The sequence below is a fragment of the Barbus barbus genome (genome assembly GCF_936440315.1).
Source record: "Barbus barbus genome assembly, chromosome: 19".
In the NCBI taxonomy this organism is placed as follows: Eukaryota; Metazoa; Chordata; class Actinopteri; order Cypriniformes; family Cyprinidae; genus Barbus; species Barbus barbus.
The window spans coordinates 12,141,775-12,167,337 of NC_136747.1; the positions used below are offsets into that span (position 1 = coordinate 12,141,775).

At 35.3% G+C, this 25,563-nt stretch overlaps 2 protein-coding genes across 4 annotated transcripts; both read right to left on the bottom strand.

Annotated features, from left to right (window-relative positions):
• Positions 1-477: 477 nt before the first annotated feature.
• Positions 478-5,441, bottom strand: rp9 (RP9 pre-mRNA splicing factor). The gene is made up of 6 exons (XM_079442635.1): positions 5,163-5,441; positions 5,014-5,044; positions 4,729-4,858; positions 4,522-4,613; positions 3,207-3,268; positions 478-1,060 (listed from the first exon to the last, which is right to left on the bottom strand). Exons 1-6 carry the CDS (start codon positions 5,309-5,311, stop codon positions 865-867), a joined length of 660 nt encoding a protein of 219 aa, XP_079298761.1. The 5' UTR covers positions 5,312-5,441; the 3' UTR covers positions 478-864.
• A 786-nt stretch (positions 5,442-6,227) lies between these two features.
• Positions 6,228-19,695, bottom strand: rmp24 (ribonuclease MRP subunit p24). Of its 3 annotated transcripts, none has more exons than XM_079441491.1 (5): positions 19,430-19,695; positions 16,749-16,768; positions 16,188-16,387; positions 7,125-7,306; positions 6,228-7,026 (listed from the first exon to the last, which is right to left on the bottom strand). In XM_079441491.1, the coding sequence occupies exons 1-5, from the start codon at positions 19,501-19,503 to the stop codon at positions 6,879-6,881; spliced, it is 624 nt and encodes a 207-aa protein (XP_079297617.1). In that variant the 5' UTR covers positions 19,504-19,695; the 3' UTR covers positions 6,228-6,878. The 3 variants fall into 3 exon arrangements, with proteins under 3 accessions (XP_079297617.1, XP_079297619.1, XP_079297618.1); XM_079441493.1 differs by lacking the exon at positions 19,430-19,695 and adding an exon at positions 18,624-18,805; XM_079441492.1 differs by lacking the exon at positions 19,430-19,695 and adding an exon at positions 18,620-18,805.
• Between the last annotated feature and the right edge of the window lie 5,868 nt (positions 19,696-25,563).

Below are 25,563 nucleotides of genomic sequence, written 5' to 3' on the forward strand. Positions count from 1 at the left end.
TCATAGACTGCATTAAATACCTATATTATTTAAATGAATATTTGCGAATAATTCATAGTTTTCTTGTCTTCTGAAAAAGCATATATTTAAACAGTCGCTAATTGAAGCAGCGTTATAAAGAGCTCCTTTGATGATGTGATGCACTATTTATCTTGATACTAAATGGTACATGTACTCCAACGACAACCGCGGGTCTCCGGATTTCAGCGATGAGAGACATGATCAAAGCAAAAGCATCTTCTCGCCTCTCGATATGCCACTCTCGTGATGTGAATGAAGTGAAAACCATTGTCAGCCATTCAAGAGGTGCTAATTGGCTGCGCTTACGTACCACGGCCAGATGCAGAAGCAAACACTTCTATGGAAATAGAGGATATGAATTCACACATGTAATTTGAGTTGAAGAACCTATAAACGCCCAGATCCCTTTTAAAAAATATCAGATTACCATAAAAAGAAGCTGCAAAGGCTAAAAAGCCGTAGTCATTGATTTATTCAGATGACACTTATGAACATCACGGTTCACGACAGCAGATGGTGTGTTTTATAAGCTCTCATCAATTATTTTCACAATGACACATTCGTAAAATATAAATCAACATACATTCAGAAAGCGTCCTGTACAAACACGTTAACAGTCTGATAAGGACCAGCTATAGGAAATCTGATAGAGATGCACATATCCTAAGCATTCCAATGCGACAGAGGGGATTAAATGCATCCATGCATTATTAAGCAGATCTGAAGATGGCCTGGGGAACTGATGGGAAGTCTCCTGTGTATATTTGATAGGGCTGACGCACCACTGCAGACCTTATGAGCTTCTTTGATGAGCACTGAGACGCCCAGACCAATGGCCTTGTTTCAATCTGTATCTGAGTCATCGCTAGCCTTGGCCTTGTGCTTCTTCTTTTTCTTCTTGTGCTTCTTCTTTTCTTTCTTCCTCTTCTCTTTTTTCTTCTTCTTCTTCTTCCGGGTGTGATCGGAGGCGGCAGAGGAAGACGAGGTGGAGTCAGAGTCGGAGGTGGTGTCTTGAAGCAGCTGTTTCAACTGCTGGATCCTACAGTGAGGTGAAAAGACATAATAAAATAATATTCCAGGCATAATATTTTAATACGTTTACAAGAAAGAGAAAATAAAACTATAGTTAATGGATCTCTTTATAGAACACAACACTGAACATGAAAAAAAACACATCTCCTTTAAAATGGTCCCATTCCAGATAAATAAGTAAAAACAACTAAAAATATAAATTATGGTTTATACTAAATCATAAAAAGCAATACTAAAACAAATATGTTTTGTTAAAAAAGCATGTGTATTTCTATTTCTATTATCATTCTACTCATATATATAACCTTTTATTATAATTTCTATAAAAAAATAAATAAATTATGGTTTATACCAAACTCTAAAAAGCAATGTAATATTTAAACAAATATTTGTGTGTGTGTGCCTTCGTTCATTTATTTTGTCTTCAGCATTGCTAATATATTTTATATATTAATAATATTTATAAAGTATACAAGCATTTATACAAAACATTGTGTATTATTTGTTATGGTTAACAACTAACATTTTAAAATAATATTATATTAAATACTATAAAATGTAAATAAAATGACAACTTTTAATGTACTAAAATAAAAACATTTCCTTTAAAATAGTTCTATTCCAGGTTAATAAAAAAAATTATAATTATGGTTTATACCAAATTCTAAAAAGCAATGCTTAAAATAAATAAACAATGTGTACTTACACACAAAGTATCAAATAAATTACATTAGAAAAACAGATGTCTATAATGCTTACTGCTAATTAAATACATTTCAGTCATTATCTTTGCAATTCCTCTTGGTGGCGCTAGTAGCACAAAAATGACACACTTCCCATTTGAGCAATTGGATTTGTTCAGCTTATTTCAAATAAGAACTTTATTATGTTTAACTAAATTGAATTGCTATCAATTTGAAGAGGAAGCAAAAACACGAGCACGTTCTGACAGCTTTTGCCACACTGACCTGAAACTATTAACAATTCATCAGATCACTGCTGTTCAGAAGTTCACATCCTCTAACAGAGCCGTGTATCCTTGGGAACCCCATAACCCCGTTTTAGATTTGCTTTCATTCACTACATGCTGTGAAGACTGCATCAATGTTAAAGCGGCTGACTTCTGAGTTAAGTTTTTTTTTTTTTTAACCAGCTACTCCTTGTTTTCCAACATCCTGCTGAAAAATTCAAACTGCCAAACCCCGGGGGAATATTTATTAACAGTTCTGTGGCATAAATGTGGAGCTCAGCAATGTACGAACAAAACAACCTGTAAAAACAGCCCAAAATGGGTTTACATCCCACATAACGCTTTGTAATTACTCCCATGTAGCAAGAGCTCGTCACCACACTGCAGAAGATAATCACAGTGGAGTAAAGAGCTATGTAATCATCTGCAACAGGCTTCTTTTGTTGAACTGACAATTCATCAACACTGGCCTCTGAGAGACCTCAACTCACCAAATATTTTATTAATAAGCAGATCTAGCAGAGGCTGAGCATTATTAAAAGCTCTTCATCTCATATACAGACACAACCACTCAAATGTCTGAGGTCAGTTTAAGTTATAAAAGAAATTAATGCTTTTATTCAACATTAAATTGATCAAAAGTAATAGGAAAGTCATTTATAAAATTACAAACTATTTATATTTCAAGTTAATTCTGTTCTTTTAAATTTTCAACAAAGAATCCTAAAAAAAATGTACCAGGGTTTCCACAAAAATATTAAGCAGCAACACAACTGTTGTCAATATTGATAATAATAAGAAATCAGCAAATCAGATCAGAAGTATTATGTGACACTTAGGACTGGAGTAAGGATGTTAAAAATTTAGCTTTGCATCACAGGAATAAATTACATTTTAAAATATATACAAATAATAAACAGGTATTTTAAAATTGTAATAATATTACTGCTTTACTGTATTTTTGATCAAATAAATGCAGCCTTGTTAAGCATAAGAAACTTCTTCAAAGACACGAAAAAATCCTATTGATTACAAACTTTTGAACGGGTCCATGCTTATTATGAATGTAATTTAAATGAACATTGACTGACAAAAATATTTAATCTAAGTGATTAAAACACATGACAGAGTCCCTGTACTTTAAAACTTGTATGAAATTTGTCAGTGACAGAGCGCAACGTACCTAGTCTCTTTTTCATTGCGTTTGTTTTCACGGATGACATCGTACATTGGATCCTCATGTGCCTAAGAAAGAATCAAAGAAAGTGTAAAAACATTCACAAACAATTCAACATATTACAATTCAAACAAACTTGCAATGGAAGTAAAATGTTTTAGAGTTTTAAAGTTACAGTTAATATTTTATGTTGAGCTGTCGATATGGCAGTCCTCTTGGAATTATACTGCCACCTAATAGCTTGGATTCAATATCACAAAAAAAAAAAAAAATCAGTTGTGTGTGAATGAAAGAGTCTGATCATAGAAGCAGAGATGCAAACAGGTAAGGGGGGGAAAAGGTGAGAAGATAATATTGGCTGATTAGATGGCAATGCTGACCTAAAATGCTAAATGTTTGCCCACTCTCTCCTCACTGTTCCCTCATCTCAGACCTCAAATACTTAAAATAGTACCCTTTTTAGACAGTTTAGTTAAGAGTAAAGAAAATACTATACAAAACTTACTAGCAGTTGCCAAGTGGTTATCAGTCTTACTTCTCCAATACAAATAAGACCAATCTACCTTTTCATAAGTGCATATAAAAAGTTATGACCAGTCTGCAACCGGCCCCAGTACTTTACTTACCCTTGCAAGATCACAAGTACCCTTGTAAGACCCCAATAAAAAAACTATTTCTCATTGGATCTAAGCAAATCTCATAGGTGACCTATTTTGATCTAAAAAAAAGTGAGTTGTCACTGAAAGGTGAGAAGTTTGCATCTATGTAGAAAGGGAGTAGTTTTTGGGTGATCATGTGACCTCTACATGTCAGACCCCATGAGTTGACCTGCTCTAAAGTAAATAAATCAGCTTTTTAGGCCACTGATATGACTGGAGTCATATTTTTTACTTTTTTTTTAGAAGTATTATTGATTTCTTTTTACAAGAGGAAAACAATACTGAGTGCACCTTTGCACCTGGTTTTGCAAAGAACTAAAATGGACAAAGAAAGCAAGCAAAACCACAGCGTGAGAATAAGCACAGGAAAGGCGCAGAACCAAAAAATAAAAACACTTTAATTTTAATGGTCAGGATGAAAAATGGTCATGAAAATCTAAATGACGACATGAACCTCAGAAAAAAAATATATGACATACTCCACTCCAGATTTGATTAGATATCAGAAAAACTGTACATCAGCAACCTGATACTTTATGGCTTAATCTCAAACTCAAAACCTCCAAACGCTGTAGATGTAAGAGTTAGAGTATTATACATGCCTTTAAATAAACGACTTCTTGACTGCGGCAGTGTAAAAGTAGGCCATTTATGTTACTCACCACTCTGAACTGCTCCAGTTTCTGGTTGCCTTTGATAAAGAAAGGACATTCTCGGTCTCCTGTTCTGTGGCCGTACCTCTTACATCTCCAGCCTACACACACAAGTTTGTGCACTTAAGGTTTCTCAAGGACCTTCATCGACACTAAAATACCACTTCTGTCATAACTCCTTTTTTAAAGAGTGAAGGCATCTGAATGCTTGCTTACACTGCATGACCTTCACCTCCTTCCCCAGAGGCATCCACAGTCCTTTGGTGGGAGCTTGAGCCAAAAAGTTCCTGGCGTCCTCATTACCAGGGCTATCAGGAATACAGTCCTCTGGTCTGTCATCCTCTTCCTGCAAAAGCAGTTCTGCATGTATTGCAAAATGCTCACTCGGAAGCTTATTTCTAATGCAATCACACAATCTCTGATCACATATTGTAAAAGAGGGTCAAAACAACTAGTTTATGATGACTCATTTAATGATTTCACTTCAAACTATGGCCAAACCTTTATGAACCCAGGGGGAGGATTTTCATAGCTGAAAGGGAATATGAAAAGAAAGTCCTAAAATAACATTAAGTTACATACAGGACAAACGAGCAACTTTTGTAATACCATAAAAAAATCCAGATTAATCCAGTGCAGCAAATACTCACAACGTCTCCACGTGCTTGAGTTTCTGCACCTCATGAATCAGTTTTCTGGTTTGGTTTTGGTATTTGTCTTCATCTTGTTTTGACTCCTTGTGTTTCTTTCGTTCATGCCTGTCCTCGTGGTGCTCTCGGCTTCGTTTGCGACCTGACATTGTACATTCGTTAGGGAAAATGTCTGCCCAATTTTAACCACATATTACGTCCAAAACGTTAAGGTTTTAAGGTAATAATAAAGGCACATATGAGCGTTTGACCACTTCCGGGTGAAAGAGCGAGATCAGTGGATTAGTACTAGATGTCAAAATAAAAGTCTGCGTGCAAAGCTATCTAAACGAGAGTGTGTTACAGACTACTACTATAAATACTTTTTAAATTTATTTATTTGTTTGTTTAGGATCTTTTTAACTTTTATGGGAAAATGTACTTTTTGGCCTCACTGAATTTTCTAAAGAGGATGAAATGTGCCTTTACTGAATTAATGTACAACATTTTTTAGTTGCCTGAAGTTAGGCTGTACACAGACTGTATTAGAGAGTCTTTGATTAAGACAGTATTTATTTGATATCTTTATATCGTTGTGTTTTATACTATTATCCCCTTTTTATTTTATACCATTTTTCTGTAGTTTTTTCCCCTTTTTTGTATGGATAACTGTATAATGCTCAACATTTGCATTTGAATGAAAGTGCATGTATAGTGTTAATGTTACTCATTCATAATAAACTAAACTATCACTTCATTATACATATATCTAAACGCAGGCTCAATCAGTGTTTTTTTTAACTATTATCCAATATTTCAAACCACCCCACATATAGGCAAAAATATAAATTCTGGTTTTTATGCTGTAATTATGATAAAAATGCTGATTTTTCAATATTTATATTAACAGAAACTTGAAGCGTCTATGTATTAAGGACTATGATTTTGTAATTCCAGTTTTGTACATTAACACATATTCCTTTTTAAAGATCTATTATAATACAGTTTGAAACCAGAAGAAAAGTTTTCAATGTCTTTTAAAGGGACTAAATAACCAGACAAACTTCATTATTTTACTTTTTTATTGAAAATGATCTGTCAAAGATCAAACAAGACAAAAACATCACCTTTCTTTTTAAATGCATTGAGAAGAAAAATAGTCTGTATGAAATATTTTTGGTCTTTGCTACATAGTTTAACAGCAAATAAGCCATCAAATGTAAACAACCCAGCTCAAATATTGTATTAAAAAAAATAAATCAGTGTGCAAGCCAAGTGTAAAGGCAATCCTTCTTTTAATATCAGTGATCCAAACTAAGAGCTGCGGATATAAATGCGTGAATTCAAAGTGTACAAAAATGAACATTAAACACACAACATATAAAAGTTCTCTTTCTTATACAAAAATGAACAATATGTGGGATCTTGAAAATAAATGGCAAATAAAAAGAAGTCACAGCATGGTTCTGTAGCACAAGTTACACTCCCCTACAAAAGGACTTTTTTTCCCACTCATCCACAAGGATTCAGAAATAGACTCTTGGTAGAAGAAAAGGGGATGTTCTGTTCAATAATAACCTGTCCTTCAATACAATCCAGCCTAATGCCTCCTCCGCTAGGTGGCATTGTAATACACAAGGAGGAGTGATAGTCATCCTCATCAAGCTTCCTGCTCTGAATTTCAGCAGCTCCACTCAAAGTGGGCCAGAGTCTTTCATTTTAACGGCCCTGAGGTCTTCAGAGAGATGAAAGGAAGTCCTTCAGACCACCTTTCTTGCTCTGCTGTTTGGTTTCCAGCATAAGGATCTTTTTGAGGCGGGCGAAAGGCGACGGCTTCGCACTGCCGGGCTTTGATGATGACGAGCTGGTGTTTGAAGACACTGACCTGCGTAAAGAAAGATTTGTATAAATGGTTTTAATAAATGAGTTACAAGCTAGTTCTGTGTGGACCTGTAACATATGCTCTCGCTAAGAGTAACTTACCTTGGTGTGCCACTTGGCGTTCTGCCTACTGCAGATTTTGGAGTAGACATGTTGGCTGACTGTGGAGTTCTGTGTTTGCCTGCACTTCCTGGGGTACTTCGGTTCTTTGACAACGTAGTCAAAAGCTCCCGATTCATTCCAGGTTGTCTGGACATCTTATTACAGGTGTGACACGTTGCCATCTAAGAGAAGAAAGCATCATGGTTAAATGGTGTTCAAATAATAAAACATGTTTTTGCCCAAGTCATTACTTTCCTGCTGAGACTTACAAATAAATAATAAATATTATATAATATATATATTTTTCCAAGTCAATTAATTTTATAATAGTGATAGGCCTATATTTGCAGTTTTTCCTGATGACAAAGTTTGTACATAAAATTCTTAAAACCTAATGCCCTACATAAAAAAAAAAGATGTATAACTGAATATCTGACTACAAAAATAAAGTAACTATCAAAGCCAAATCTGAAGAGATAAAGCTTGTCTGGCATAGATGTGCTCTGGATCTTAAAAGTGAAATGCAAATAATACTGTTATGAACAGTCTCTGGAAATTAATAGTTTTGACAGCCACATTTTTCAGTCTCTCAGTTTACAAAAACAGTCAAGTTGATTGCTCAATCTTTTCACACTGACTAGAATCCCCGACAAAATTGCAAAAATCAAATGCAATACCAAAAAATTCATTGTTCAACACGTAAAACAAACATCTTGCTTTTTGTGTTGTTATACTGTTATGCTAACAAGTTGTATGCCATGATAGCCAGGTGTTGCTGACACTTGGGAACACTTATCTCAAGTATTTCACACATTGTATATGAACGTGAGCTCTATATACAGCAAGGTACAGGCCAGAAGTTCACTGAACATGCCATCTACACAGCCAGAAACTGCCAGAGACTAGGACTAAATTAAGATGACCAACCACTGGCACTTCCAAACTTCCACTCGGACACATGACTATGTACACTTATGCTTTATATCCACTATAATCCTCTTCTTTATACTCTTCTATACACTAATAATCAATTTTAGCTTCAAGAAATGAATACTTTTATTCAGCAAGAATGCAAATTGATCAAAAGTGACAGTAAAGACATTGATAATGTTACAAAATATTCTATTTCATATAAAAGCAGTACTTTCGAACTTTCTATTTAAAGAATCCTGAGGAAAAACTATTTTTTTTATATATTAAAATAGAAAAGTTGTATTTCTGATCAAATAAACACAACTTTGGTGAGCGAAAGAGACTTAAAAACATTAAAATCTGATTGACCCTAAACTTTTTTGAGTAGTAGTTGTACATAACAAGAAAAACCTTTCAGTGGCTCATTTTAAAATCCTAAACATAGGTTTACATTGTTGCATTACTCTAATTAATATGAATGAGCTAATCACAGGGAACCGCACAAATGATAAATCTACTTTAATCTACAAAACTTTTCTGTGTGGAATTGAACTCACCGACACAAAGGCAGCCATTGTTTGTTGAGGTAACAGGTGGCTAAGATGAAATGTAGATGATTTAAAATGATCCAGTCATGTATGTGAGAGCAGCTATGTTTACTACAGCACCCTTCATGTCTGGAGATATAAAGAGCAGCAACAGCCAATCAGCTGCAGTGGGGGGTGGAGTCTGTCTGACTGACTCTTGACTGAAAGAATGCTCTGTAACATCCGAACAATCCTTTATGGAATTCCTCAGAAGCTTAAAACCAAGTCTTTAAAAAGTTGCCAAACAATAAAGCAAACATAATTATTCTCTTTTAATACTACGGTATGTTTTAAACAGCACATGATAAATGTGAACTGTGGACTAAGTAAAGATAGTTTGTATGAGAATAAATAAATTTTTTTGTCATTTTATTTTAAGGTCCAATTCTTGTTATTAACAAATCATTAACTATGACTTTCCCCTAAATAAACTCCTAATTTGCTGCTGATTAATAGTTGGTAAGGTAGGTAGTTGTTAAGTTTAGGTATTGGGGTAGGATTAGGGATGTAGAATATGGTCATACAGAATATGCACTTTATAAATATTAATAAACAGCCAATATGTTAGTAATAGGCATGCTAATAAGCAACTAGTTAATAGTGAGAATTGGTCCCTATACTAAAGTGTTACCTTTTTTATTTCTTGTACAGGAAGAAAAAAAATTATTCAATGAAAATCACTGCTGATCTGGTGTGAATATTTACAATGAATACAAAATCAAATATACCCCCAAAGTCGTCTATTTTAATCTTGTTCGGCTAAATAAATATTTCAAAGCTTTGGCATCTGATTACAACGCTGACCACACTAACCAAGGAGCTTTAGGAGAACATGATATCAAGATTAAGCTAAAATAGGAAACAGCATATACTAGTTAACCACTGCTTTGAAAAGTTGAGCGATTGTCCATATAAAGACTCTGATTCCGTCATATCCTTTAATCTCCATCACATAGCTCAATCCCAAAATAGATCATTCCCCATGATCAAAATCTGCCTATTAAACAGGGTCATAAACAATTCTCAAAACAGAGATGTCCGACATATTCAGGCTGAAAACGAATCCTTGGGACAAACACTGTGAAAGATAAGGATGGATTCAGAGGGAGTTGAGAGAGATGATAAAGATGTCATTCCTGACCAGTTTCTATCCCTTTGTTCCAGTAAGGAAAGTTCTGGGTTAAATGACCCCACTGAACAGGTCAGTTTAGGCCAACTCAACTGAATTTCCATGCTGGTCCATAAGGGTTTATGTTGGTACATCAGCACAGTGTTCTCCAGCAAAACAAGCAGGTCAATCCATATGTTCTTTCTTGTGAAGCCTGTTCATTAAGAAATTCATGCTGGTTAAGCTAGTTAAGAAGCCTGACGGGGACACCAAAAACAATTAACACACAACATGTGTGATATTTCCAATAGAGGCAACTTAAATTACCAAGGAAATCATTTTGATTCATACCTCAGCTAATAGAAATCAACCAAAAATAGAACTTGTAGTTACCAGCATTCTTGAAAATATCTATTTTAGTGTTCCACAGAAAAAAAGTTATCGGCTTGTTTGTGAAAATGGCATTTGTGTTGGAGTTCTATGAGGAAAGATATCCCATTATGCCTCATAGTCTATAAATAAAGTGTCAATGATTTCTTTTCTTCTGTGGAACACTAAAATAGATATTTTTAAGAATGTTGATAAACAAGAGTTCTATCAATATATGTAAGGCAGTGAGAATTCACAAGCCTTTATCAGGCATGTTTATGCTGGCGAAAACCCCATGGCTCCCTTGTGAGAGATTCATGCAATCAGTTCACAGCAGCTGTCAAGAGAACGGAAACAAGTAGGGAAAGCAAAACGAAGCTGGAATGACTGTATATAGATTAATCCAATGCAGGGTGAAGGGTCATGAATGGAATAACAATACTGCCAGAGGTTTCTTCTTACCCTTCCAATATGACAAAATGAATGCGCATGTACAGCTTTCCAATTTAACAGTGTATATGAATTTCATAATGATTTCTCAGTTTGTGAAAATGCCAATGATCATGTTCTCCAACATGATTTGTTATAATGTCTTTACAATGAGTCACATGATCAATGCCAAGTAATTTACTTATTTGATTAGTGACATAGAACAGTGGTTCTTAATCAGGCAGGTTAATAACCTGCAGGATGACGCAAATAACAAGTTATATTTAAATAAACTGAATTAAAAATGGTTTAATACACAAACACACACACAAACCAAGGTAACCATATTTATTTTAAATATATTGTTATCTTTATATTAGATATTTATTGATAAAAACTATTGTTTAGAATAACAAAAATAATGGGGTGAATTATATTAATATACTGACACTTCAAGTTTCTGTTAATAAAAAGTCTGAAAACAAGAAACACAACTGGAGGAAATATTATAAATTATATCTGAGGGGCCTTCAAAAATTGTGTTGGACAAATGGGGAACTTCAAAGTAGATCTGAGAATCACTTACCTAGAATTAATTCAAAATTAATTTTCTGAAATAATATTACAATAATGCAAATAGTTCTAATTAATTTAACATATTTACTTCTTTGCTTTAAATACTAAAATGTATTTATTTTTTAAACATTACATATGTTTATTTCCAAGTTTAAATTAAATTAAAAAAATTCTAGACTTTCACTGTGGCCTCAGACCTTTGAGTTATAGAAGCTATACATTATCTATAACAGATATGAATATTTTCATGATATAAAACTTGGATATATGATATAAGCCTCTTCTGCACATCGACTTTTGCAAATGCCATAGACAAGAAGTTTAAATGAGCTTTTCACCAATTTACTGACACTTTGCCTTTCTCTCACACACATATCAGTCCAGCAGATGGGCTTTTTGTGTTCTATTAATAGTCCAGGATCCTGAAATACCCTCAACACAGCAGCCACAAGCCGGGCTAGACTGTCGTCTCTGACCTTGCTGCTGAGATTCTAGATGCCACAGCTGCCCTTGATATGCAAGCCTGACCAAGCAATATGTGTGTTTGTGTTCAGCTATTGATATGTCGAGACCCATCGACTTTCCAGGGCGGATCGATCTGTGGTACGCCCATCCCCCTTGACCAAACATGGAAAAGCTGCATCACTGATTCTCTCCCTGAGGGAAAAACAGGATGTCACACACATCAAGCATAACCTGCATCAAACGCATGCTGGAAAAAGCCAAGGCTGCTGGCACAGATGCCTCCCAAAATGTTGAAAGATGCACATGCAACATCTGAGCTTTCTGTTGGAGGTATGGAACCTTTCCAATCCAAAGGTGACGATAACAAAGGAACTGCAGCAGCAGAGGTAGCACTGCATGAAATTTGCATACTCGCTATCCTAAATAGGACATGAAATGTGATTAGTGCGCCACAAACCATGGTGTGTTGAAAATACCATGCCAAACAAACTCTTGGCAAAGATGCTCAGATGGTGCCCCATTTCCATTGGATTTTAAGTAGGTACCCATGCATCAGTGACTCAAAAGCCCTTTTGCATCGGGAAAGGAGTTTGAGAACATTCTGTTCCAAACAAAAGCAGAGAGAACCATTTTAAAAATGTGTGAACTTAAAGTGAAAGTTCACCCAAAAATTAAAGTGTACTCACCCTAATGTCATTCCAAACCCATAAGACTTTGGTTAATCTAAGTTTTAGTTTCCTTGACTTTCAATGGAGGGTCAGAAACTTCTCAGGTCTTATTGACAATGTCTTAATTTGTGTTTTCGAAGATTAACCACAGTCTTATGGGTTGGGATTGACATTAGGGTGAGTACACTTTCATTTTTGTATCTGACCACAGAATTTTCATTTTTGGGTGATGGTGAAGAAATAATGAATTTTAAGGTGATGAATTCAGCTAGATGCAAACAGTTTCATAGTGTAGTATGTGACAATATTTCTACTTACATGTACTCACCTATCGGCAGCAAAGCACACACAGTATACATGTGCATAAGTAAGCAAACTGAGAATCAGCCCAGAACAGTCTATTGGGAGCACTTGAACTCCACACCATCTTTAATGATCAGATACCCAGCTATATTCAATATACTTAAAGAGTATTCAAAAGAGTGGAATCACCTTGCCGTCCATGCTAAAAACGAACCTCTAAAATACCCTGGTGAACTCGAGTTTTACCCAAATCCATATAATACATGTGTTTGGGATGATAAAACAGGCATTAAATCCAACTCAGGCCAACAAGTATATAAAAGGATACTTAAAATAACTTGCTAAAGACCTGGCAGAGCTGTCACAAGCATTTCACTGCAAGAGACTGTGTGGCTCTGACTGATTTCAAAGTTGAAGGCCAAGAGCTTCCACTCAACGACAAATATCACAATTCAACAGGTGGCATCACCTGGAATCAACTCATTTACACCCACCACAATGATTCACACAATTAGCATTTTAAAACAACAAACTTATTAATCTTGATGCTTCAGACGTTTTTTTTTTTTTTTTTCGCAGAATTTTCTATGACGTTTAATGACACTCCATCAGTGTGAAGCTAAAGCAGCTGATATTAATTGGGATGTAAGCAGTTAGATTTGTACAGTAATCCTTTTTAATGAAAAACGAAATTATACCACTATGCAAGCACGATTAAAGAAATGTTTAGGAAGCAAATGTAAAACTATATTATAATACTAAGATAAATTTACTATTCACATCTTAATTTGCTGCCAAATACAAGACATGGACAATCACCATTTAGAGATGATGAATGAGAACTTATAGATACAGGTTAAAATAAACAATGCATTACAAATGTACTAAAAATAGTCTAGTGTTATTATCAATTTAATGCACATTAAGTCTAGATTTATTTGATTAAAAATGCAGAAAAATAGTAATATTGTGATATACTATTGCAATTTTAATTTAACTTTATTACAACTCTTTTCTATTTGAATATATTTTTAAATGTTGTTTATTCCTGTAATAGCTAAGCTGAATTTTCAGCATCATAACTCCAGTCATTTAGTGTCACATGATTCTTCAGAAATCAATCTAAGATACTGATTTGGCACTCAAGAAACATCTATAATTATTATTAATGTTGAAAAGAGTTGTTGCTTAATAATTTTGTGGAAACTGTCTCAAGTTCACTAATGTTTGCTGCCTAAATAGAGGGCTCCAAATCAGTAACGATTAAAATGCAACTTTTTATAATGCTTAAAATATCTGATTAATCGTTCTTCATCTTAAAATAGATATGAGGCTATTTATGTTCATTTCAATCTGACAAATCATCTATTCAAAGCTGACAATCAGAGGAAAATGATCTTCCATGACCTCCACAAAAGAAATGATTGCCTTGAAAGTTCCCTAAACGCTTTCCCTCACAGCTAACACTGTCTTATTTACCATATTATAGAAAAATAAGACACAGTTAACAGATATGAACTCCGCTGACATTGGCTGTCTATCAAGTTCATTATTGGTCTTGCCAAAATCTTCCTCTCCCGCAGAGAAACACACGCCAACAATGTGCACAGAATCTAGCAGTCTAACGCCTACCACACCACCCCCAGAACCACGAGTCTCACACAGCATGCAGCTATGCAGCTATGCATCAGTGTACACCAGCACGTAGACCTCCGTAACGGTGCTTTTGAGGGTTAAATGCTTCTACAAATAACCACATTTCACTAAACACCCCCAATCACTTCAGAAGAGCCTCAGAAAATGGGAACTTTTCCACTCTAAATCATCTTAAGCAGATCTTCCTGGCTTTCAGATCAAAATCATCTGAGGCTAAACGAATCACTGTAAAAGGAGCGTTTCTGTGTCTGATTAATGTCTTTCTGTCAGATGAATGATAATTAACATGTGATAGTCTACAACTATATCTCTAAACACAGAAATCATACTCCTGGCTAAACATCCAAACACTTTTGGGCAGTCGTGGCCTAATGGATAGAGAGTTGGTCTTGTAACCCAAAGGTCGTGGGTTGGAGTCTCAGGTCCGGCAGGGATGGGTTAAATGCAGAGACACAATTCAAAGTATGGGTCACCATACTTAGCCACACACCACACCCCTTCCCCCTTTTAAGTGTTTAATTGTGCCCTACAGTCTTCTAAGAGTGCATCAGTACTAAAGTGCATTCATATAGGCCATATAACAACTGTCTGTGTCTACTGAAAGAGAAATATAGGTTTATTTTCAAACGAATGTTCAATCACCAGACTATAGTTTTATCTTGTCCCTTAGTTTGTTGAGGAAAAAACGTCCATAATAATGCACTTACAATGGAAGTCTGGCAAGCAACATGGCTGAGGGGTTTGAAAGCGAAATGAGATCTGAGCAGTGGTGCAGTGGATTGTAAACATGGTCAGGATACGCAAGAGCTGCTGCTTCACAAGGACCCCAATTTGGAGTCTGATTCCCTCCCTCTCTTTCACCCATAATTTCTTGTCTCTACTCCACTATAGGGTAACACTTTACAGAAAGCCTTTATGTATAACACATTATAAAGAGTTATTAAAGGGTTAAGGCATTATAATTATTCATAACGTGCACTGTAATACATTATATCTTGTAAATAATTAGAACCAAATTTAAAATGCATAGTAATAAATTGAATAAGATGAATTTAACAATGAATAAGTGTCATATTAACTGTGGTTACAATTAATATTGATATTGTACAATGCATTATAAGGTGCATTACAAGGCATAACTAATGCATTAAAACTAATTTTATAATGCACTGTACATATAGGCTTAAGTAAAGTGCTACTGATATTTTTAAAGAAAAAAAAGCAGCAAAAATGTGAAGCTTGTTTCTTGAATTAAAATGTTCCATATTTAGTGTTATGGTTACGATTCAGAAACGATTGCTATGATTGAATATTTAAAATGTATTTATGGTGCTGCTTTTTTGCCCACTATTGTATATTTATTACTATATATGCACTACTGCTCAAATGTTTGGAGTTGGTAAGATTGTGTGTTGTTATTATAGATTGAATATTTTGCCCATTATTTGTACACTATTATTCAAACGTTTGGGGTTAGTAAGATTTTTTTTTTTATGTATTTGAAAGAAAGCTCCATTTATTTCATCCAAAATATAGTAAAAACAGTATATTACCGGGAAATATTACAATTTAAAATGAGCTATTTTCTATTTGAATATATTTTAAAATGTAATTTATTCCAGTGATGATAAAGCTGACTTTTCAGCACAATTATTCCAGTCTTCAGTGTCACATGATCCTTCAGAAATCATTCTAATATGATGATCTTGAAGCATTTCTTATTATTATCGAATATTGAAAACAGTTGTGCTACTTAATATTTTGTGGAAACCAAGAAAGTTTCCAAAATAGTTTCCTCTTTTGATTATTTTAAACGGTGGAGCTTTTGAGCGGTATGTACATATATGGCAACATGGCGTTTGTTCTTCCTGGTTTAAATTCATCCACCTAATCTAATCTCAAGTCACACAGGAATGGCAGAATGGACTGGGCTGATGTTGTGACAGCATTTAAACTGAAGAGGACATAAAACAGGTGGACATGACCTCACCAGAGCATTGGAGGCCCTTTTAAACTTTTGAAGGACTACAGTCTGTTCTGCACTCAGTCTCTTTCCTGCCGACACTCTCTTCAGAAGTCTTCCAACGGTCGCCGTGGGCTTCCGCTTGGGCCGCAGGCGCACGTGATGATTGCCCAGTTGTCGCCACTGGAAACAGAAGGGGCAGATCATAGACACCGGCAGGGCAGAACCTGAAATGGAGAGAGAAATATAGTGGAGGTTTTTGGCATGGCAGCTGGTTAAAATAAAACAGGTGATGCTATGCTCTATTCTGAGGATGGTTTGGCATTTTGGACAGCTTTTCCAATATGTGGTCATCCTACCCCTCTGTCGGGCCGTCTGTGAGGTTTGTGAAGGCCTTAGAAATGGATTCTAGTTTTACATCAGGAAATGTGTTCGGACTTAATGGGTTTAACTTGGTTTACCGTTCCTTTTCAAAACCATCTGTCTGTTCTGTTGCCTACAAGGACTTATATAGACTAGGGACTATATTAAAATAAGCACTTTAAAATCCCATACGAGTCTATTAATATAAATAAAGCTGAAACTTACCAATGCTCTGATGCTTTTGCCTGCAATGAAAAAGCAGTAAAAGAGTTAGTCTTTAAATCTCAGACTTTATAGGAGTTAGACTCAAATATCGCAACTTATGAATCATTTATGAGCTTGCAAGAGGTCTTGCACCCAATCTGATGAAGTAAGACTGCGGTTTGTTTATATCTTATAGATTCCAACACGCAGGGTGAAAACTCTGCGGCAGACTATGAATAAGATATTTTTCTCACTACCCAATGCTGCTGTCTGATATGCTTAATGTTCTGTCAAATACAAAAATAGAATTATTCTCACAAAGCCTCAGTAAGAATTACAATGTACAAAAATACTGAGGTCAAAGTGTTGTATACACAGCCTGCCAGTGGCCTGAACTCATGGCCATGACTTCCAAGGGGCTTTAATTTCCCCCGAGACCTTATGTGGGTGCACCCTATTTTTGGACATGGTGCTGTTCTGCCGTTCTACCTCCTTGAAGCTTCATAATCCTGTCTAAAATTAGTTCACTTTGCTAAAAGCTGCATGTTGTTATTGTGTGGCACGTGCATATTAAGGGCGGCAGGGTTTTTAATTTCTAATCATGCACTGTGCCCTCATCTGCAACCGTTTATGATGCCACAGCGGATGTTTCACAGCATGCCACAGAGCCGGGGCAGACGCTTTGTTCCCACTGAGAAGACATGGAGCCATTATCTGGGTAGTGATGAAGTGTGAATGAAATTATTACAATCCTGCCTGCTATAAAGTCTGATAAATGTGATCCAAACAATAAACAAATGCATCTGTGCCACAAACACTCTCACTGTATTGACTTCTTTTCTTCATTCATTTTAATTGATCTTTTTTTCTTTGTCGACTGAATGAATTCTTAAAGATTAGATTTTTTGTTTGTTTCGTATTATTATTTTTATTTATTTGCTTTTTTGACAAAGTTGTACACGTGCAGAATAGGAAACAATCACACCGCATTGATCTGTTTTTATTATTTTGTTTAATTCATAGCTTTTCTGAAACTTTCTGATTTATTTATTTTTTGCTTTATTAAATTGTTTGCTTTTAATTGCATTAAATGTTGTAATTTGACTTTTGAAATAAAAAAAAACACCTCTTATTTGTTTGTTTGTTTTCTTTTGTTTAAAACTCATTTATTATTTCCTTAATTTCTTGGTTTAATTTATTTATTTGATTTGTTTTGTTTCTGAGAAAGTGTATTTTTATTTATTTTTTTGTTTTATTTAATTGTTTTGTTTAACTTCATAAAGCTTGTTTTAGGATGTTTTGTTTCATTTTAATTACTTGCCTTTTGACTGAAAGAAAAAAAAAACACAAAAGAGCTTTTATTTATTTACTTATTATTGTTATAATTTCAGAATTTTGTTTGACTTTACCATTTTCTTTCTTTTATTTATATATTTGTTTTGGGGATTTTTTTATTTTATTTTTATTAAATAACCATGCAGCACTGCCACTGCATATAAAGGCCTGTAATATCACCATATAACTTCTTCCCTGTGGCACTCTAATTCAAATAATTTGTCTATTAATAATGCAGCTCCTTTTAAGTGCTCTCAGAACAAAGATAAAGAACCTTTAAATTCAGTTTACAATGTGCTGCCTCAGCATGATAATATCAACAAAGACTAAACTCTTGCTAAATCACTTGAGATAAAAATCAAGAGAATAATGCCCCCATTATAGTCCACTGGAAACAACAGCTTATCCCTATCAATGTGCCAGGCAGCAAAAGCCTGTGTCTTACAATGTGGAAGATATTGAGAGTGAGCTTAACACAAGTGGTTTATAAATAAGAACTCTGTATACTATACACTCGTGGCACGCATACTTTCAGACAAAAGATTCCAGTAACTTACATACATGTACACCGAGAGTCAGTGCAGATGTACTCTGTACTCGCCGATCACAACAAGCCAACTAACGCTCAAAACATGCAGCACGCTGCTGACCCTGAACATAGGGTCAGGAATCATTTAATCCAAGAAAAACACGCCACAGCCCAAAGCTAAGCGTCATGTATCTTAACTCACTCTGCTGCTAGTACTATCCAAAACATCATGTGATTCATAGCAGCTTCAGAAACATTACATAAAACTTTGGCAAATTTTTACCAGACTTATTTTTATTTGCCTTTGCACCATTACTAGATTCTGTGCGACGCAGACGATATATTTGAATTAGCTGTCCTTGAAAAGAATGAACAGATGACACTTATGATACTATATAGATACTACTAATAATTATTATTAGAAATTATTTAAAACTTGTTTAAATAGTGTTATTAATATAAATAAACAATTATTATTTATTTGTTAATATTGTTACTATATTAATACTGTGCCAAAAATCTGAAATAAAAAATGGTTCTGCATATGAGTTATCTGATCTAAAAATAAAGGGTAATGGTTATAAAACTAATATCTCTAAACGTCTTCAAATGCAACACTAAGTGCACAAGTGTTAAAGAGGAGTAGCCTATCATCTACTGGAGACTTCATGGCATTACAGCAGAGAGCATGGCGAAGAGGAGCATGTTCAAAATCCACACTGACCATGAGATTCAAGATTTTTATTTGTCACATACACAATTATACAGGGTATAACCAGCAGTGAAATGTAGGTGAACGTATCATATGCACATTTGAGGAAAACTGAAAAGTACTTACATGAGAAAGCGTGACTGCTCAGGGCAAATGTCTTTGTAAAATAGAGAAGCGTTAAATAAGAATCTCTTGGTCATCGCGTCTGCTTTAACAACCAAACCTTTGCGATAAAATCCCAACCTACGATACAACAAATGCGGTTTTAGCAGATAATTGCAGTCAGTAATGAAAGAGTGGAAAAACGTGCGTTTTCTCGGTCCAACGTCGTGACTACAGGAAATAATACCCGTGTCTTTGGTTTAAATTACCCACAATGCATCAATGCGGGCGAGGAATTATGGGAGTGCGAGTTTTTTAAAGACTCGTCCTGTACGAGTGGTCATAAGTGATTGCTCCAATAAAGCCCTAATAACGGCACACAATGTCCTTTATTTACACTATAACTATTGCTGAGGAAGTTTGTTATATCCAATGCTAAACTGTATTATGTCTACAGAATTTTACACCATTTTTCCTATGCAATGCAGACCACGATTAAATATATGTAGGCTACTACTAAACATAACTATAATATAACTATATGTTATTGCAAGGTGAGCATTTGAGAGGTTGTGCCATTTGTTTCATTTGTCTGCCTTTTGCTATAATGCTTCAGTATGGCCTACACTTGCTGTGAAACAAGTTGATAGTAAAAACAGTAAACTAATCTCCATCAGTAGAGATTACAGTAACATATCAAGGTCAAGATCATCAATAATAATCATAGTCATAATCACAATCATAACCATATAATCAAAATCGTAATAAAGTATTAGAATACTATTACCAATATATATATATAGAGAGAGAGGGGGGGGGGGGGGGGTAATATAATATATTGTATTTATTATTATTTTTATATATCAATAACAAATAATAAACAATAAAATAAATATACAAGATATATTATGTACTTACAAGACATATTATATTAGCTTATAATAATTAAGTATTATTATAATTATTATATTATAATTATCAATTATATAATAACTAATTGTTATATTATAACAATTAATTTCAACATTTATTAAAGATCCCATTTATTTTGACAAATAATGATATTAATAATGACAATAATAACAATTGTATAATAATACTAATACTAATAATGTAAATTAGGCTAATTATTATAATATAATATATCTAGATATATTATTGTATTTATTATTTATTATTTTATGTATCAATAACAAATAATAAACAATACAATAAATATACAAACTATATACTTACAAGATATATTATATTATCTTATAAAAATGAATTATTATAATTATTATAGCCTATTATAATAATTATGATATTATATTAATTATATAACAATTAATTATTATATAATAACAAGTAATGTCGACATTTATAAAAGATCCCATTTATTCTACAAATAATATCTATTATTAATAATAATAATCATTGTATAATAAAACTATACAAATATGTAAATTAGGCGAATTATTGTAATAGGCTATAATATAATATAATATAATAAAGTAATAGCCTAGTCATTATTGTCATTAGTAATATGATTATTATTTGTCAAAAATAAAGAAAAGTGTTTCCAAAAAAACTGCGAAAGATTCAGCTTTCTGAGAATAGTGAAGCAAGATTGATTTGAGATTGTTTTAGGCTACTGTCGAGGGACTTCAATAACCCATTTAACATTACACGAGAACGGACTCCTCCTGGACCATTTGCGGCGTCGCTTCCCTCAGATCACAGAGAGGAACTCATCATCTTCATCATCATCATCATCATCATCATCACACGGACTCAGATGGCCCGCGGCGCTGCGTCGATGAAACTGGATATTTAAGGCAGCGCACAAAGCAGTTCACGTTCACTCTCAGCGGCGCGCGGCCAGAGAGGCGCTCTGCAACTGACTGACACATTATATGAGACTACAGTCTTGTGAACGAGGCTTCATATAACGTGACCGGGAGGAGAACGAATCCTCGCTGAAGGAGGACGGTGGATGACCGCGAGCGCTCACTTCAGAAGAGCGCGTGTCACTGAACTCCAGCTGCAGGTAGGTGAAGACCGCACTCAGCGTTACTAAACGTTTAACTGTGCTGCTACAACTGTTTATTTTTCATTTGTGAATATTCGATTATTATCACCACCACCACCATTTCTTTCAGTATTCTTTATGCATGTTGGAATTAGGCGATGGCTGTTATTTATGTAGATTTTGGCTGCAACCTGCAGCAATTCATTTGCAGCAAAACGGTTCCTTTTTAGCTTCATTTCTCAATGTGTAAATTAATTAGTGTTTTCAAGCAGAACTCACTGCAATACATATATATTGCTGTCCTTGAACATGTGTTATTTGCATATGATGCAGACATTTGGCAGGGACTTGCTTGACTTTGCTTATTGGAGCTCAAAACGTTGCATGCGAAACTATATGTAGGAGGGTTTGTGCTCCCCTTATGTTGCTCTGGCTCGATCTACCGTGTCATTTTAAGTGAAGAAGCCCACTTGTATTGGCGAATAAAGCCTTTCCCCTTTCGCAGGTCCAAAATCTTGAGGGGGATGAAGTGTGCTGTCAGCATACTGGAAACGCTAAACCAGCTTGTAGGAGGCAGAGAGCTGAGTGAGTCTCTCAACGAATATGTAATGCAACACCAACTCTGATTCTGCTGAGACCAGCGAATGAAGGCTTAGGAGGTGCAGAGGACCATATGAGCCACTCTGTTAAAACTTGCAAGTCCTCTTATAGTTCTGTCACTGCACCCAAATGTAGATGCAAAGTGCACACATTTGCTGGCAAAATGACAGATGGATATGAGAGCAGGGAGTGAATTGGCACCATAATACGTCCCTGTTTTACTTGTCATATCATGCAGAAACAATTTAAAAAGCCTCTAGATAGTTGAATTATTTTTCCCCATGGTGATTTTGCTTCCTCATTTACTTTTGCTCTACTCAATCCTGCGATCTGTCAACAGGACAAGAATAGAAGTCAGCATTAAAGCTAGCGTGGAAAGAACATTTCGTTCATTGAAAAGCTTTGGTACAGACAAAAAACAAAACAAAACATTGTTGCCTTCCAAAATGAATTTCTGAAGAAATAGATTACAGTACTGACAAAAAAAAAAGGACAAACCAAGACAAACACTTAACAGGTTAAGACACGAAAATTATGCAATGTGACAAAAACATATAGGAAAATAGAAGCATTAATATTTAATATAATCAAATATGATGCATAGCAGTGACTTATGGTAATATATATATATATATATATATAAATATAATATCAGATACATGCTTTATCGTAAAGTAACCTACACTTATGCAATGAATTAATTTTTACAATAACATAATATTTTATCCTCTTAAAGTAATGAACATTTTTTTACAGAGGAAGTGGGAGAAAAGGTGAGGTGAGATCAGAAAGGACCACGAGCCAGGACTCAAACTTGGGTTGCCAAGTCTGAGCTCTGCCTATAAGGCTTTTTTTTTTTTTTGCACCATAACAAATGTTTACAGTGATTTTTTTAACATCTTCTTCTTCTTCTTTTTTTTACATCAACTCAACATCAACTTTATTATAAGTTTTTACCTTAAAAGAATTGTGCACACACAACTATTCACCAAACTGTGGATATTGCCCTGACCTCGGAACCAAATGTAAAGAGGAATAGAAGTTCTTCTTCAGACATCTAGTGTGCATCTCAAGGGACAACAGTGCTACTGTGGCAATGAAAAGAAAACTGCAGTGAGTAACAGTCTAGCAGCTCTATAGATGATATGAAAGGTAGAATAGGTTTCATGAAACTGAGATACTGATGTTAATTTCCTCTTACTCAAGTAGACACTTCAAAACCACTAGAACATTTCTGAGGAAGGTAATTAATTGTAAGGTATATGCCGCAGCTGGCGAACCTATTGAACCTCATCAAGAACGGTTTCAACCGGTCTCGATCCATGAGATGCCTTGTCGCAGGTTGCCCAGCATAATTAGTTTGTTCTTTTTCAAAGAGATGTTAAGGGTTGCCTCTACCGAGATAGTCAAGTGTAACATTCTCTTCAAATACACTTTTTTCAAAGTGAAACTTTGATCATAATTCATAATACCAGTTGAAGCAAGTTCACAGTGTGGTATTTGACAGCGTTTCATTGAGTTTCCACGATCAAATTGATTTAATAAGGCCCTGTTTACTATGATTAAAACAGAATGTGTCTAGTTTGACTGCCCTGTGAATTAGTTCTCACCAGGCGGCTCTACGCCTCCCCTGGCCGATTGTTCATGGATCTGATTGAAGTAGAGTTCCTGTCACTTGACATTGCAGGATGGCTGAGCCTGGTACAGAAGAAGGATGTTTGTTGGCCTGCGGATTGCAGTGGGCTTATTGAAAACTGGACATCCATTGTTTTGCACACAGGAAGAACTGTAGGACCATTTGTTGTGGGAGCAAGCACAATGGACCCTCATACTGACCCCAAGGTCACTGCCCACTGCTCTACGTCGGCATTATAATACAGGAAAGGGTGTTTAAAGCCTGTCTCTGCACAGTCATTCACATTGATATCCTCCTAAACCCTCCTCTGTGGGATTTGGCTATTGTTTTAGTGTGTACAGTACACCATTGTAATCTTCGAAGGAGGCACTTACAAGGCAGAACACGTATATGTTTCATTCTTTACTGTGTAATTGGTTCTCATTAGCTTACATAAATTATTTAATTACAATTTTCGTTAATCGCCCACAGCTCCCTCAGCAAACCATAAAGACTCGTTTAAATCCATTTAACTGAGTCACTGATAAAAAGCAGTTCAGGTAAGCAAAGGAATAAATGCCTAAATAGATGGCCTACTTTTTTCTCAAAAATAACTCTGCTTTAATGTGAGACAAAAGTATGATTTCAATTCAACTCTACTTTTTGACATTTCCTTTTCCCTCGGGTGCCATAATTCACACTCGGATCAACTGAAGAACCATCTCTCTATATATTTTTTTGCATTAGACAGGGTATTAGTTTTTCATCTTAGAGGACTTTTTCCTCTACAGTGCCAGAACGTGCTCCACAGAACACATCCAGACTCTCTCAGGTCCGTATTATCTGATCGGGTCCAGACTGAATTTCACCATTTTGTCAGCACGCAAGTTTTTCCTGCCAGCTCTTCTTTCAATTCACCTTGCTGGGTCGTCCTTGGACTGACTGCTAAAGCGTCATGTAATGCATCTCCCTGCAGTATCAGAAGTAGGTTGGACTCATTTTCACACACTGATTGCCGTCTTTCACCTTAATGGGAGGGAGTTTTATGGATGATGTAATGTAAAAGCGAGAGAATTAAAAGGATAGTTCACCCAAAAAGGAACGGTCTGTTACTATACTTACTCATTCTGATGTCATTAAACAGAACATTATATAAATATATATTTTTTAGCATTTTTTAAAATCATTTTGAATATTTGTATGTTCTGAATTACAAATTTGTCACCAACCCTTCTGTTTCATACCTGTGGGATTTACATACCTGTGATAAAAATGGAAATGCTTTGCTCTGACTTTGTACGATATCTGAAGAAGACTCTCGAGAGATTCTCTGTCTTTGCTGGAAGGTGCCTTACGATGCCATTAACCTCACTTTAAGCAATTTGGGCCAGAGTGGCTGCGTTCCCCTGGCGTGGTCACGTGTGAGGGGTAGGGCTACTCCGATACCAGATAAAACAGGAAGGCTATTTTCAGTGTTTGTGATGGATGTGGTGTTCAAGGCATGGAAGCATTCTTTCTCTCCTTCTCATACACACACCCTCATTTCTTCTCCTTTATGCTCAGTGTGTGCCTCTCTATCTTTTTTTGCAGCAAGGCAGCAGAAGCGGGAGAGCTGAAGGTGACCTGTGGCTGGGCCGGGGGCTGCAACACAGGACATGGGAGCTGTCTTTCACTCCCGCTCGTGTCTTGTGTTGCAGCCAGTGGAACTGCTGCACTACCCACATCTGAGATGGAAGGAAGCATCACGCTCTGGGAACATTACACCATCTTACAGTGGCTGCTTGTGAAATCATTCCTCTTCTCATCTTCTTCTCAAAGGAAAACTGAGCTGATAATGATGTGTAAGTTTTTGAATAAAAGACATAATAGCTTTTAAAATGAATATGATAAGTGCAAAATAATAGCACTAAGTACTTCTTTGTAATAGGGTAA

Excerpts from the sequence above, each read along its gene's own strand:
- rp9 (XM_079442635.1), bottom strand. The coding sequence starts at position 5,311 with ATGTCAGGTCGCAAACGAAGCCGAGAGCACCACGAGGACAGGCATGAA. Across the intron at positions 5,045-5,162 it reads CTCAAGCACGTGGAGACGTT|CTATGAAAATCCTCCCCCTG; the intron begins GTGAGTATTTGC and ends ATTCCCTTTCAG. Across the intron at positions 1,061-3,206 it reads CGCAATGAAAAAGAGACTAG|GATCCAGCAGTTGAAACAGC; the intron begins GTACGTTGCGCT and ends ACCTCACTGTAG.
- rmp24 (XM_079441491.1), bottom strand. The coding sequence starts at position 19,503 with ATGACCAAGAGATTCTTATTTAACGCTTCTCTATTTTACAAAGACATT. Across the intron at positions 16,769-19,429 it reads GAGCAGTCACGCTTTCTCAT|GCAAAAGCATCAGAGCATTG; the intron begins GTAAGTACTTTT and ends TTTTCATTGCAG. Across the intron at positions 7,307-16,187 it reads AAAGGGCCTCCAATGCTCTG|ATGGCAACGTGTCACACCTG; the intron begins GTGAGGTCATGT and ends TTCTTCTCTTAG.